This window comes from Phyllobates terribilis, unplaced genomic scaffold, assembly GCF_046119375.1.
Source record: "Phyllobates terribilis strain yellow unplaced genomic scaffold, ASM4611937v1 Scaffold_2__4_contigs__length_985480577, whole genome shotgun sequence".
In the NCBI taxonomy this organism is placed as follows: Eukaryota; Metazoa; Chordata; class Amphibia; order Anura; family Dendrobatidae; genus Phyllobates; species Phyllobates terribilis.
In genome coordinates, this window is record NW_027362762.1 from 888,069,647 (window position 1) to 888,084,578 (window position 14,932).

At 46.4% G+C, this 14,932-nt stretch overlaps 1 protein-coding gene across 2 annotated transcripts in view; it reads right to left on the reverse strand.

The window, feature by feature from the left end:
- LOC141235878 (uncharacterized) overlaps positions 1-14,925 on the reverse strand; it is a 35,649-nt gene extending 20,724 nt beyond the window's left edge. The window contains exons 1-2 of one of the 2 annotated variants that reach the window (XM_073668203.1): positions 14,430-14,561; positions 9,557-9,729 (exon numbers count right to left, since the gene is read on the reverse strand). In XM_073668203.1, coding sequence (XP_073524304.1) covers positions 9,557-9,729; positions 14,430-14,553 — 297 coding nt within the window. In that variant the 5' untranslated portion in view covers positions 14,554-14,561. Of the gene's footprint in view, positions 1-9,556; positions 9,730-14,429 lie in introns of both variants that reach the window. The other variant, XM_073668204.1, reaches the window with a different exon arrangement.
- Positions 14,926-14,932: the final 7 nt, after the last annotated feature.

Genomic DNA, 14,932 nt, shown 5'->3' on the forward strand with positions numbered 1-14,932 from the left:
TCTGTGCCAGTGCTGTGCAAGTTTTTTTCACAGCATTTGGCTAAATCTAGCAAAGCAAATCCTTTTTGTCCTCTTGCAGTGTGTGTTAGTCAGTGGAGAAGCCTATCTGTGTTGCAAGCTACACCACCTGTGTATAGAATACAATTTTTTTTACTGCACCTAGTGAAGTAAAACCTTTTGGGCATAGCATCATTCTATTAGTCCATCTATACTAACCTCCACCATGTTGCAAATTCAATATAATTTTTTTCTGCATCTAGCTCTGAAAAAATATTTCGGCTTGTAGCAGTGTGTGGGACTTGTTCTATTAGTCCATCTATACTAACCTCCACCAGGTTGCAAATTCAATATAATTTTTTATCTGCATCTAGCTCTGAAAAAATATTTCGGTTTGTAGCAGTGTGTGGGACTTGTTCTATTAGTCCATCTATACTAACCTCCACCAGGTTGCAAATTCAATATAATTTTTATCTGTATCTAACCCAGCCAATACTTTTGGGCTAATACCACAGTTTGGCCACTCAGCTCTGCTCGGTTCCCATCCATTGTTTTTTGTGCAAACTCCTCCAGAGTTGTGAATTAGTTAACCACCAAAATGAGTGGAAAAAGGCCTGCTGCTGGTGGAAAGGGGAATAGGCATGTTGGGAAGGGAAAAAAAGGTTGTGTCCGTGGGGTAGGTGTTAAAGCAACAGTAACATCTGCAGAAGAAAGACCATCTTCCAGCCAAACTAAGAGGTCTACTTCTTTTAGCGGATAACGTGATAAGATCCCTTTCTTACGGCCATGCCGATCGCTACAAATTCCAGATGAGGCACAAAAGCCAGCAGGTGCTTCAACGGATATCAAGTGCTCCTTCAAGTGGGCTCTCCTCCACCTCAACTTCAACATCACAAATACTCCAGTCCTCAGAGGCGAAACCCCAAATCGCACTTGCTTCCTCACAGCTCCCAAGTCTCCAGTTGCCCGTCTGAGTATGGGGTAGAAAAGATGGTTGAGTCTGCAGAGCAGTTTACTCATACTATAGCCTGGGAATCAGAGGTCGGCTCCAGAGCTTCTGTGAATCCAGACGAGGAAATGATCTGCACTGATGCCCAGAATCTTTATGAGTCGGATCCAAGACCAGACGCAGAAGGTTCTGACCATAATGTAGACCCTCGTTCCCAAACTGTAACTCCTGTTGGTGGAGACAATGAGGAAGACGATGATGAGACTCAAATACCTGAATGGAGCGACAACTTTAGCTTTTTGTCAGGGCAGGAAGAGGTTGGCTCTGAGGACGACGGGTGTGATAACACACAGGGTGATGATGACGAGGTTGGAGATCCCACTTACTGTCAACCCACAGTCAGCCAGTCGATGAGGTCAGCAGAGGAGGTGGAGGAGGATGCTAGTGACGACGAGGTCAGGTTGTGCCTTCCTGGACAGAGACGTAGTACTGGAAGCACGTCAACAACTGCATCCTCAAACACAACTCTGCCTCTGACCAAGTCGTGGTGGTTCTTCAGGTCGCATGGGTGCTAAGCCTTGCGGCTCAGCCTTGGGGTCAGCCTGGGCATTTTTTCAGATCGATAAAGATGACCCAACTCGTGTTATCTGTAACATTTGTCAGCAAAAGCTAAGTAGAAGCCAAAAAATACATAGTTTGAGTACTTCATGCATGAAACGGCACATGGATATGAAGCATAAGTTGCAGTGGGAAGCTCACTGTGCTACAATGCGGCCTAGCCAACCACCGTCTGCCACATCATATGCATCCGCGGCCTCTTCATCCTCTGTGACTGGGGGGACAGCAGTCACACCTGTTTTGGGATGCAGACCTGCCAACTCTTTACCTGCAACAGCCAGAGTGATTGGCAGGTCATCATTTTCTTTGGAGGTGGTAACACCAGCTGGTGTTGAGCGCTGTCCGACATCGATAGCACCACCTTTGGATCAAGGCAACCTAACATGTCCGCCTGCATCTTCCTCACAGACCGGCAGTTTGCCGGGGACACCCTTCTCAACCCCGTCTAACCACAACAGCCAGCCCTCGGTCCCTCAGATGTGGACAAGTAATAGACCATTTCCTCCTAGCCATGAGAAAGCTAAGAGGTTGAATTTCACCATCTGCAAGCTCTTGGCTACAGAAATGCTGCCTTTCCGCCTGGTGGACACAGAGGATTTTCGAGACCTTATGTCCGTCGCAGTGCCCCAGTACCAGATGCCCAGTCGGCACTACTTCTCAAAGAAAGGTGTGCCTGCGCTCCACCAGCATGTTGCACACAACATCACCGCTTCTTTGAGAAACTCTGTGTGACAGGGTGCATTTCACCACTGACACTTGGACGAGTAGGCATGGACAGGGGCGTTACATGTTGCTGACTGGGCACTGGGTTACTATGGTGACAGCAGGACAAGGGGCTGCTGTCCAAGTCTTGCCGTCCCCACGAGTTGTGCGTCAATCCTCTTTATCTCAAAGTTCCTCCACTGCTTCTGCCTCCTCAACCTCCTCTCGGTCCTCCACCTGCACCCAAAGCCTGTCTGGTCATGCCACAAGCCTTCTAACTGTGCAGAAGGGATCCTGCACACCTCCTTACTATGCTGGCAGCAGGGCTCAACGTCATCAGGCGGTGTTTACTTTGAAATGTCTGGGAAATGTGAGTCACACAGCTGAGGAGTTGGGGTCAGCTCTGGAGAAACAGTTTCATGAATGGTTGTCTCCACTGGACCTGAAACCAGGGAAGGCCGTGTGTGACAATGCTGCAAACCTCGGTGCGGCCCTTCACCGGGGCAATGTCACACACGTGCCTTGTATGGCTCAAGTGTTGAACCTGGTTGTCCAGCAATTTTTAGCCCACTATCCCGGACGAGATGGCCTTCTGCAGAGGGCACGGTCGCTGTGTGCTCACTTCCGCCGTTCGCATCCCGCAGCTCAGCGACTTACATCTCTACAGAAGTCGTTGGGCCTGCCACTTCACCGGCTAAAATGCGATGTGCCTACCCGGTGGAATTCAACTCTGCACATGTTGCAGCGACTGTGGCAGCACCAACAAGCCCTGGTGCAATACGTTCTGACGTATAGCCTGGGCCAACGAGATCCAGAGGTGGGGCAAATCACGCTGGAGGAGTGGTCTCAGATCAGGGACCTATTCACCCTTCTGCACAGATTTGAAATGGTGACGAAGATGTTTAGTGCTGACGATGCCATTATCAGCATGACTATTCCGGTGATTTACATGCTGGAGCACATGTTAAACAGAATTCGGAGTCAGGTGGTGGCACAAGAGGAGGTGGAGGAAGTAGAGGAGGAGGAGTTGTATGCGGAAGGGCTAAAATCTGCAAGGTCCAGACGGTCAGCAGCACCAAGGCGGCAGGCATGTGAGGGTGGGGGAGATGGTTTTACCAGGGAGCATGGTAGCAGCCAAACTAGTGAGGAAGGTGCAAGAGCCCAGGAAGAAGTGGAGGACGAACTGATGGAAGACTCATCAGATGAGGGAGACCTTGATCACATTTCTGTTGTGCGAGGTTGGGGGGAGAGGGCAGAGGAAGGAAGCATGATTGTTACCTCGCCACCAACACAACAGGGACTTGGTGCTCCTGGATGCGCAAGACACATGAGTGCCTTCTTGCTGCACTACCTGCAACATGACCCTCGAATTGGGAGAGTTAGAAATAATCCTGACTACTGGGTTGCCACACTGTTAGATCCCGGTACAAAAGTAAATTTGCAGAAATTATTCCTGCCATAGAAAGATGCACGCATGCAGGAGTATCAGCAGAGACTGTTTCAGAATCTTACATGTGCTTTTCCCCAAAACACTAGTGGTGCACGTAGTGAATCTCACAGTTCCAACTTGCCAACCGTGGGACCGTCGAGTGTTCAGCACTCAAAACGTAACAGAAACACAGTATCTGCTGGTAACATCAATTTTGTGGAATCATTTCACTACTTTTTTAGCCCATGCTTTGCTAGGCCACAGGAGACAAGAAGTCTGACACATAGTCAACGCCTAGAGACGATGGTACAGGAGTATCTCCAAGTAAACATTGAAGCCATGACTGTGTCACTGGACCCTTGCTCTTTTTGGGCTTCCAATCTGGATAAATGGCCGGAGCTTGCCACTTACGCCTTGGAGATCTTGTCATGCCCCGCAGCCAGCGTTCTGTCTGATCGTGTGTTCAGCGTTGCTGGTGGTGTGCTGACAGATAAGCGCACGCGGCTCTCCACTGATAATGTAGACAGATTCACGTTCATAAAGATGAACAAATCATGGATCCGAAATGACTTTTTGTCATCTTGGGGAGAGTAAAAGCTTGATGATTTGTTAAAATCACCTCACCAACCGTTTTAAGGTTTCAAATTACTAATCATGTTTATCTATATCTTGGCTGGAAAATAATTTGGACTTTGTAGCAGTGTGCAGTACTGATTCTATTAGGCCATCTATACTAAGCTCCACCAGCTTTCAAATTAATAATAATTTTTAGCTGCATCTAGCCCGGAAAATAATTTTGGGGCTCCTAGATGCGCAAGACACATGAGTGCCGTCTTGCTGCACTACCTGCAACATGACCCTCAGATTGTCAGAATTCGAAGTAATCATGACTACTGGATTGCCACACTCTTAGATCCCCCACACTCTTCGATCAACCTTTTCATTTTAATAAAGAACAAAAAAATGGTCATTTTTGAAATTATAAGCATTAGCAGGTTATTAAAAACTGAAATCAAACAGTTTTCAACTCAAAACTTTATTCTAGGTGATGTAACATTTGCACATAGGACCCCTTGCTCGAAAGGAGCTTCTGAACTCTCTCGTCCATTGAATTTGTCAGGTTTTGGATGGTTTCTGCTTCAATTGTTTTGCATGAGGACAGAATACCCTCCCAGAGCTGTTGCTTAGATGTGAACTGCCTCCCGCCATCATAGACACTCCTTTTGATGATGCTCCAGAGGTTCTGAATGGGGTAGAGGTAAAGGGAGCATGGGGGGGGTCACACCATAAGTTTGTCCCCTTTTATGCCCATAGCAGCCAGAGATGCAGATGTGTTATGTGCAGCATGAGACGGTGCATTATCGTGCAAGAAAATGATCTTGCTGCGGAATACACTGTTGTTCTTCTTGAACCATGGCAGGAAGTGCTGTTTGAGAAACTCCACATACATTATGGAGTTCATCTTTACCCCTTCAGGGATCCTAAAGGGGCCAACAATCTCTCTCCCCATGATTCCAGCCCAAAACATTACTCCACCTCCTCCTTGTTGGCGCTGTAGCCGTGTTTGTGTGGGGTGTCCATCAACCAGCCATCCTCCACTCCATCCATCTAGACCATCGAGCGTTGCACGGCACTCATCCGTGAACAAAACAGTTTTGAAGTCAGTCTTCATGGATTGTTTGGCCCACTGGAGCCGTTTCTGCTTGTGTACAGTGGTTAGAGGAGGTCGACAGGATGGCTTACGCACAGCTGCAAACCTCTGAAGGACCCTGCATCTTGTTGTTCGGGGGACGTTGGAGGCACCAGCAGCTTCAAAAACTTGTCTGCCGCTATGACAAGGCTTTTTTGCGGCTGCTCTTTTAACCTGACGTAATTGCCTGTAGGAAAGAGTCCTCAATTTTCCCTTATCAGCACGCACACGTGTGTACTGTGAATCAGCTACATACTTCTTGATTGTGCGATGATCAGGATGAAGTGTCTTGGCAATGTTGATTGTAGTCATGCCTTGACCTAAACACTCCACAATTTGTTGCTTCTCAGCAGCCGACACATCCTTTTTCTTTCCCATTTTGGCAGAAAATGTAGGCTGCTTAATAATGTGGGACAGCCTTCTTAAGTAGTCTTGCCTTTCATTGGACACACCTGCCAAACTAATTAGCACAGGTGTCTGCAATTGCTTACAGTGATATAAAGAGCCCTGACACACATCACCATCAATGAGTTTAACTGACAAACAAACAAATTCTTCCCTTATCACTCCTAAACACTTTTTGCATAATAATTTGGAACACAGTGTACATGTGCTTTTCCACAAAACACCAGTGGTTCACATAGTGAATCTTACTGTTCTAACTTGCCAACCATGGTCTGTATGGAGTTTTTCAATAAAGGGCCCAAAATTAAGATAACAGACGGGAGAGGTCTCTATGAATAGGAATTCCTAAGTATTTGATACCCTGTGAGGGCCAGGCAAAGGGAAAGTTGGACTGGATGGAATCCTGTATGGATTTGGGGAGGGAGACATCGAGGGCCTCAGACTTCACTGCATTGATTTTAAAATTTGACCATGTAACAAAGTGATCTATTTCAGCCATAACAGCAGGGATGGATATATGTGATTGAGTGATATATACTAGGACATCATCAGCAAATGCAGAGCACTTGTACTCGGTGCCTCCCACCTCAATCCACCTAATATTGGGGTTATGGCGAATTGATGAGAGAAGGTGCTCCGTCACTAGGATGTATAAGAGAGGGGACAGAGGACATCCCTGCCTTGTCCCATTGGCGATTATGAAAGGTGATGAAAATGTTCCATTTATCTTCAGCCTAGGTGATGTATTGCGATACAGGGCTGTGATTTTGGCTATAAAAGGGTCCCCTAGACCCGTATCCCAAGATTTTAAGAGAATAATATATGGCGTGCCAGGAGACTCTATGGAATGCTTTCTCAGCATCAAACGAGAGTATCTATTTACAAATTTTTAACTGCATCTAGCCCAGGAAATACTTTGTGCCTAGTAGCTGTGTCTGCTAGTCAGCGGATTATCCCAGCTGTTAAGCAAGCTACACCACCTGTAGTTTGGACACTTAATTTTTTCAAAGGAAATGCTTCGGGGCCCCCGGGACACTCAGTGAAGAGCAACGGGAGGCACCCCAAGGCACAGGGGCTGGGACTGGCGGTAGGACGCCTTGCGGTGGACCGCCAAGCTTGATCCTTATAAAAGCCTTTTAACAGCAGCAGCTTTAGTGGACGCTACTGGAGCTGGAATTCCCGCAGCTGCTGGCATCAGACTTGCCCTCCAATAGATCCTTGTAAAAGGATTTAAAGTGTACTCATTCAAATTAGAGAGACAATTTAAATTAAAAAGCTTAGACCTGCATCCACCGCAGGGGGGCTCGCTCGACCCACCAGCGGACTGGCACAAGTATTGGGAGAGGGAGGCTGGCCGTCAGGGTCCAAAGCAGCTCTGACACAAACCCGGCGACACGGAGGTTGCATGGGCAGGAACGGACTGGCCTTGTCGGCTTCGCACTTTTTTGGTTTTAGAAGGGCATGACATGCCTATATCTGTGTCTCCCCCCTTCTTTTACTCCTCCACCTCTTTTCTTTTCGCATGACTATATGTACTTGTCACTTTTCCATGTGTTAGTTGTGTCTTCTGAGCAGTTTGTCAGCTTTTGGACACCTTTGAAGGTGTTTTCTATGTGTGTTTGCTTGCCTGCCATTGGTTTTAACGGTGTTCGAAGGTGTTCAGCGAACATACGGGTGTTCGACGAACCGAACCGAACTCGAACACTACGGGGGCGGCTCAACACTACTCTTCAACTCTCCAAACTAGCCTACTCCACCGCCCTCTTCACCTCACTATCTGACAATCCAAAACGAATCTTTAACTCTTTTTACTCCCTCCTGAGTCCTAAAGTGCAGGCCTCTACCATAAAACTCAGCATGGACAATCTGACCACTGATTTCAAAGAAAAAGTTTACCATAGCTGGCAGTAAATTCTTTTCCAATCCCCTAATAGCATGGATCCTCTTCTATCCAATAATTCAAGTTCACGGATTAAATCACCAGGCTCCTTGACCTACTACCTGCATTAATGACCCTATTCCTGCACACCTCCTCTAGTTCGTTTCTCTGTCTGTCATTACCCACCTAGCTAGAATATTTAACCTCTCTCTTTCATTCGGTAGCTTTCCCTCCTCCTTCAATCACGCCATCATACACCCATTACTAAAAAACTCCTATAGTTTATCATGTGCTGCTACGTCTTCCCCTACTCTTCCCTTTACTGTCTGGATTCCTCAGGGTTCAGTTCTAGGCCCCCACCTCTTTTCTCTATACACTGCCCGTTAGACAAACCATCATCAGATTTGGTTTGAGTACCATCACTATGCTGATGAAACCCAATTACACACATTTTCTCCTAACATCACTCTCACATTTCAACAAAATACCAGTGATTGTCTGTTCACTGTCTCTAACATTATGTTTTTGTTGTATCTAAAACTAAATCTTTCCAAAACTGAACTCCTTGTGTTTTCTCCTTCTACTAATCTACCTAAAGCCAACATTGCTATTTCTGTGGTGGTATCCACCATATTTGGTGAAGACACTGGAGTAATTGTCTCCTGAATATAAAGGAGAATATTAATATTCTCCGCGCTGGAGTAATTAATATTCTCCTGAAATATCAGCCCTATGCTGAGCCCCTGAATAAATAATTGCCCCTCACTATATTCCCTGCACAAAATATGACCCCCACACTGTCTCTCTTCTGGTACATGCCCTCCACACTGCCCTCTCCTTTCCATACTGGGCCCCTCTTCACACTGTCCCCTCACACTGTGTCATCCCTATCGGAACCAGTCTCTATACTGTGCCCCCTCATCACACTCCCCCCTCCTTGCTATACCGTCCCCTCCTGGCTGTGCCCTTACACTGTTCCCCCATGCTACTCCCCCACACTATACAGTCCTTATTCTGTGCCCACTCACACTTTTCTCACACTATTCCACTCAATAGTCTCCTTACACGTTTCCCCCTCCCTTCTCATACACTTACCCTCTCACTCACCATACTGCCTCCTCACACATCCCCCCCAGCTCCCAATACTGCATCTGCACATATCCCATCCCCCTTGCTCCCCATACATTTTTCCCCTCGCTACTCATACTATGTCCGCACCCATTCTCCCACTCACCATACTGTGTGTGCACCCATCTCCCCATATTTCCCCTTTCTCCTCATACTGTCTTCAAATTTCTCCCGCTCCCCATATTGTGTCTGCACCTGTCCCTTTCTTGTTCCCCAAACTTGTGTCCTAGAATCTTACCCCTATTAAGCTAAATCTCCCCCACCACACAAATTAAATCTCCCCCCATACAGTAAATCTCCTATACTGATTGTTCGGTGTCTTCAGCTCCAGTAGTGTGGAGCACTTACCACCAATGTTCTTCGTTCTCCTGCGCGCCAGCAAGTGACGGCGGTCAGAGCTTCAATTGTACTCGCGTCTTTCAGACAACCCTTGATCACTGGTCTCTGCACCTTCTCTAAGCCAGCTGTCAGCTTGACAGACCACTCAGAGAACGGCCGACTCCCAGTCCAGGGGGCAGCAGAATGTAGCCGCAGGGGAAAACACCTCTGACCGCTGCATTAGGCGGCCCAACTGCGCCCCCCTACCGACTGCCCATCTGCCCCTCCCCCTAGATACGTCTCTGAAGGAGCATCATTGAAGATGGAATAGAAGTTTCCACAATTAGTAGAAATCAGTATTTTTTTCAGTCAATAGTATAGGACATAAAATGAACACAAACCCCAAAGGGCACGACTTTTCAGTAATCTCCATGTACTTACCAAATTGTTCCAATGCGCAACAGTTTTCTGGATAACTTCATTCTTTGTGAAATTTGAGGGTACATGTACACCCTCAGTTTTTAGGTGAGTAGCAATGACACCACGAACAACTTTTCTACGGTTTAAAAGCTCATGGGTGCTCTTACTGTTCTGTAATATGGTATCAATGGCCTCTAGAAATAAAATCACATGAAGCAAAAATTTTGTTATTACAAATGTAATAAAGTCAGAAAAAAGTAAACGATTATGTAATGCCAGCGTCCCAGGGTGCCTCCTCTTTTCCCTGGCAGTGACACTGATGTGCTCACCATCCCGGCCGCACTCCTGTTGCAGTAATCTTGTCTAGTGTGCGAGTGCTTTCTTTGTCTTAAAGGGGTAACGCGCGTGCTCCTAAGATGTCCCCAGCCAATTTCTGGGCGGCATCTGGCATTTAAGGCACCCTCCCCTTTTGGGAGGTGCCTGTTCAACATCTAGGACTTTAGGTCCTGTCCTTACCCAAACTCTTCCCTGGGTCTGTATGGCCCAGGTCTGAATTCTGAACCTGGTGTCTGATCTTGTCTGAACCTGCTTCCCTGGGTCTGTTTGGCCTAGGCCTTAACTCTGAACCTGTATCTGGTTTCTAATGCTCCCTGAACCTGCTGTGTCTGAATTAGGACTTGTCTCATAACCTGTTCATATCTAAGTCTGGATCTTTCCCTGAACCTGTTGTGTCAGAATCTGGATCTGTCTCTGAATCTTTCTGTGTCAGTTGAGTCAGCACCTGTTTTCACTCCAGCTGTGTCTGAATCTGTACCTTCCTCCAAACCTGTTGTCGGAATTAGTCCCTACCCTAAACCGACAGTATCAGTAGCAGCACCTTTTCCTAAACCAGTTGTGTCTGAATCAGTACCCATCTCTAATCTGTTGTCGCTGCGCAACATTAGTGATTAGTTTGTACACTTGCTACTTCATTGTAAATATCCTGTCTGAACTTGCCTCTCCTGTGTGAACCTAGTCCTGTCTGATCCTGCAGTTCCCTGCCTCTCCGCGTGCGCGTTCCCTCCTTAGCCGCCCATGTGGTTCTCTGCCTGTCCACACCTGACGACTGGAACCTCTCCTGCCAGTGACCTAGTTTTACCTGAAACTGTTCTAGTCCATCCTGTCTGAACTGGGTTCTATTCGTTCCTGTTGCTGAAGCCACACCTGCCTTCCTGTATATCAGCCGTGTCCGGCCAGCGCCTGCCTTTATATTAGCCGTGCCCACCAGTACCTGCCTGCCTGTCTATCAGTCGTGCCTGCCTGAATATCAGCCATGCCCACCAGCACCTGCCTGACTGTATGTCAGCCATGCCTGCCTGCATCTGCCTGCTTGTATATCAGCTGCGTCTGCTAACACCTGCTGTTCCTGTATACCAGCCGTGCCTTCCAGCATCTGCAGTACCTGTTTTCCTGCCGTGCCTGCCTGTACCTACTGTTCCTGTATACGAGCCGTGCCTGCTAACATCTGCCGTTTCTGTATACCAGCCGAGCCGGCCAGTGCCTGCATACCCCCTTGAGGGTCAGCTGGCTTATGTCCGAGGTCAGTCTTGGAGTAGCACCTGGTGTCCATCCGGAGCCAAGTCTAATCCCACCATCAAGAGCTCTAACGAACAATTGGGTGTTAGCTTAGCCATGCCCCTCCAGGCTCTCCTCCGTCCAAGGCACGGTGGGTCCACGATCCACGCGCGAGCGTAATAGATTAAATAGTAAATCAGGACAATTATAATGACCTCACATAGGAAATCATTACAGTGGGAAAGGAAGAACAGACCTCTCTGAAGCACTAAAAGGTCGTAACATTCAGGGCAAGGTCTATATGATGGCCAGATGGCAAATGAGTGCCTTTAAAAAAAAAAAAAAAAAAAAAAAAAAGGGCCTCACCATAGAGAGATTTTGTGCCTTATTCATGAAGTTGTTTTCATTAGAATTCAGGTGTAAATCACTTTGAAATGTCGAATAGTTTTTGTTTTTTTTACTTATCTCTCGGCCAGCCCTGCCAACTTTTAGAAAATTGGGTGGAGCTGGAGTGGGATTGGATGTGGCCAAGTGCGCTGGAGTGATTAATGATCATTTGTGCCCCTAAAGTGAGGTAAATTTCTCTAGAAATGTACTCCAGTTTCTGACTTGAGTAACATTTCCGGGGGTCACTAATGCACCAAATTCATTAAGAAGTGCATTCATTAAGAAGTGCACAGTTCGTCATGAATTTGGTTTACCTTACTGCAGCACACTGTTCATCAAAACATTATGTTTCCACTCCTGCATAGTCCAGTGACGGCATGCAATGTGCTTGGTGATGTAAGGCTGCATGAAGGTACTCGGCAACGATGCTCCCGGTGCACAGTTTTTGTACTGATATTAATGCCAGAGGAGGTTTGGACTCTGCAGTTATGGAGTCAGCAGAGTATTGAGGACTTTTCTGTCCTCTGCTCCTCAGCCACAAATACTTTCGTTATCACAATAAGCACAAAATGAATCCAAGCATAGGGATAAACCCTCTCACGTTTACTTGTCCTTTCAGATAAAACCTGTAGACAACCATGGTCTTACCACTTTCACCCTCCCACGCTAAGGATAAAACTGTTTTAAAGCACATATCAGCCTAGTATGTCCAGGAATGAACAGGTCCAGGTTTTCATGCTCTATAATTTGGCATCTATTCTTTTAGAGAGGTTCCTCTTCATCAGCGTTCTGCCAGCATTACAGGTACTGGAAATTCCTGTCTCCTCACATTGTCCAGTGGTTTGCAAGCCATGAACAGAAAGCTGACCTCTCAGTTATTCCTGTATGTAGTTGGATATACAAGGGAGCTGAATGCTTAGCTGCATCTCTATTGACAGAACTCTTTTCCCCCTGGAAATACTCAAAATCGAGCCTGAATACTTAATTTAAGTAAACTCCATCCTTTTCAAAAAGGGACATGTCTTATTTTTCAAGGATTGTTTTCAAACATTCTGGCCAGTTATGGCAAATTTAGGACTGTAGGCAACCATAAAACTGGAGCAGAAAGTCAAAGAATTTCCTGTAATCCATCTTGGTGCCTCAGCTCCTAAATACAGATTACACTGGACAACAGGCAGTGGAATGAAATAAAAAGTTGACACCTAGCGGCCGTTGCTTTGGAGTGATATTTTGGGGCTAAAACAGATCAAGCTATCTAAAAGTAGAGATCGCTTTTTTATTTTTTTTTTTAATTTAGAAAGTACAGTAACTTTTTTTCAACTTCAACTTGATGCAATTAGTGATTCTCTCTTTACAATGCGATCTTAGGCTGGCCATACACATCAGATGGCTGTCAAATGATAAAGCGGCAAATAGTTCGGCTGAAAGCCATCTTAGCCGACTCTCCCATACACAGGATTGCTTACTCGGCCAAGTGCTCTGTGTTCTCTATGTTAAAGTTGGCGACTGACAACGGCTAGTGGCTTGTCTCCAGGAGAACAATGCGATCGTCAGTACGAAATTGGACAAGTGCAGCTGACATCTCCCCCCAGCAATCAGTCGGCCGGTGCCCCCATACACATTAGACAGTTGGCCGAATTTGTTGATATCGGTGCGTTCAGCCGACATCATTCTAATGTGTATGGGGGCCTTTAGTTATTTACAACCTTTTAGGTTGTAACTAGTAGTTAGGATTATAGCTTGATTAATGGTACACAGGTCCCTCCACCAATTCCAACCCTGGCACACCTGCTTTTGTTTTTCACTGCTATGGCATGTGTAAAAACAAAGTACGTACGTCCACCGTGATCAGAAAGGATTATCTTCTCCAAGCAACTCAACATTTTTACTCCCAAATGCTAAGATTTATAATTCAGACTCCCAAGTTGTCTGACTTTTTTTCCGGTGAGATTTCTGAGGGTCCCACTATGCTCTCTCTCACTTCCGTTCTCTTCAGATATATGGGTCCTAAAGGTTGCATAGACTGGGCTCTACCACAACTATTTCACTAGACCTTGGCTATTCATAGCTTTCCTCTGTCGTACTCTCTTAGCCCACCACTGGGCTCACTCCTTGGTGACAGGTCCTGGCTAGAACCTCTGCACACACTTTAGATGCAACTAATCCCTAACCACAAATGCTATAACACATTACTCTCCACGCCACAACACTCACTATCAAGTCAGCGCAAAGTAACAAGACTACACTCTGCTCATAAATGACAAGCCACGATGAAATGAAGAATTGTTGATTCAATGTGAACGCGTTTCGGAGTCTCTCAGACTCCTTCAGGACAAACCACTAACTTTTTTGATTGTCCTGAAGAAGGAGTCGGAGTGATTCCAAAACACGTTCACATTGAACCAACAATTCTTCATTCCATCGTGGCTTGTCATTTATGAGCAGCGCAGGATACTTTCATTGACCTTGACACATTTGTATGTATATCCTTTGGCAGCTGCAGCAGCTGTGATTTATGCATTTTTAGGTGTTGTGTCTCACAGGACCCCGTAAGGTGAGCACCCCCTACCCTGGTTTTCTCTTTAATACTTGGATAAGACCCTATTGCACTTTTGCATTGTTTATGAACACTACACTCGTTGACTGACACCTTCTCCTCCTGTAAGATGCATGGGGGACCTCGAACTAAACAGGAGATGGAGACACCGCTGATGCTCACAACCAAGTTGGGTGGGGGGGAGGTGGGGGGGGGGGGGGGGGGGGGGGGAGTCAGATGCAATAAAATTGTGCAACACCACAACGTAGCGTACATCAATAACTATTTCTTACATATTCACACATTATCACAGGTGGAGAAAACTTGAGGTTCCCCGCCCTTACACACTTAATATATAAAAATGTCCCATCTACTATCAGATTACCAGTAATGTAAGGAACATGCCCAGCATCTCACCTGCCCTTGTGCACGCTGTAGATTTCTTCTTAGTGACAGTACCAGCCAGGGAGAATAAATCAGCAGTGTCCAGTAACCCCAGGAGCCTCCTGCTGCCCGCTCTTTCTCGTGCATTCAGCTCCATGACCCCTGTATTATGGAGATTACAGGGGAGGAAGCAACAAAACCTGCCTGGACCTTTAAATGCAAGAAAAGGGAATCGAAACTTCAGTTCGTTGTAATACCACTTCCTTACAGCAGGGGTCACCAGTGACAATCTTATGCGTACAGATAGCCTCATATTTCTGTATGCAGCAAATGATAATTCATGGGCTTATAATAGTAAGAATATGTTGATAAGAGGGCGGATATGTTGCTACAACCAATTAGTCGACAGTATTTAGGCTGAAATCACATGACCGTCCTTGCACCAGCCTGTGATAGGTGTTCTATTTGTCACAATTCATCCTATCCTACTCGTGTCCATAGAACCTAGTCTTGTGATGGATTCTGCAATAATTCCA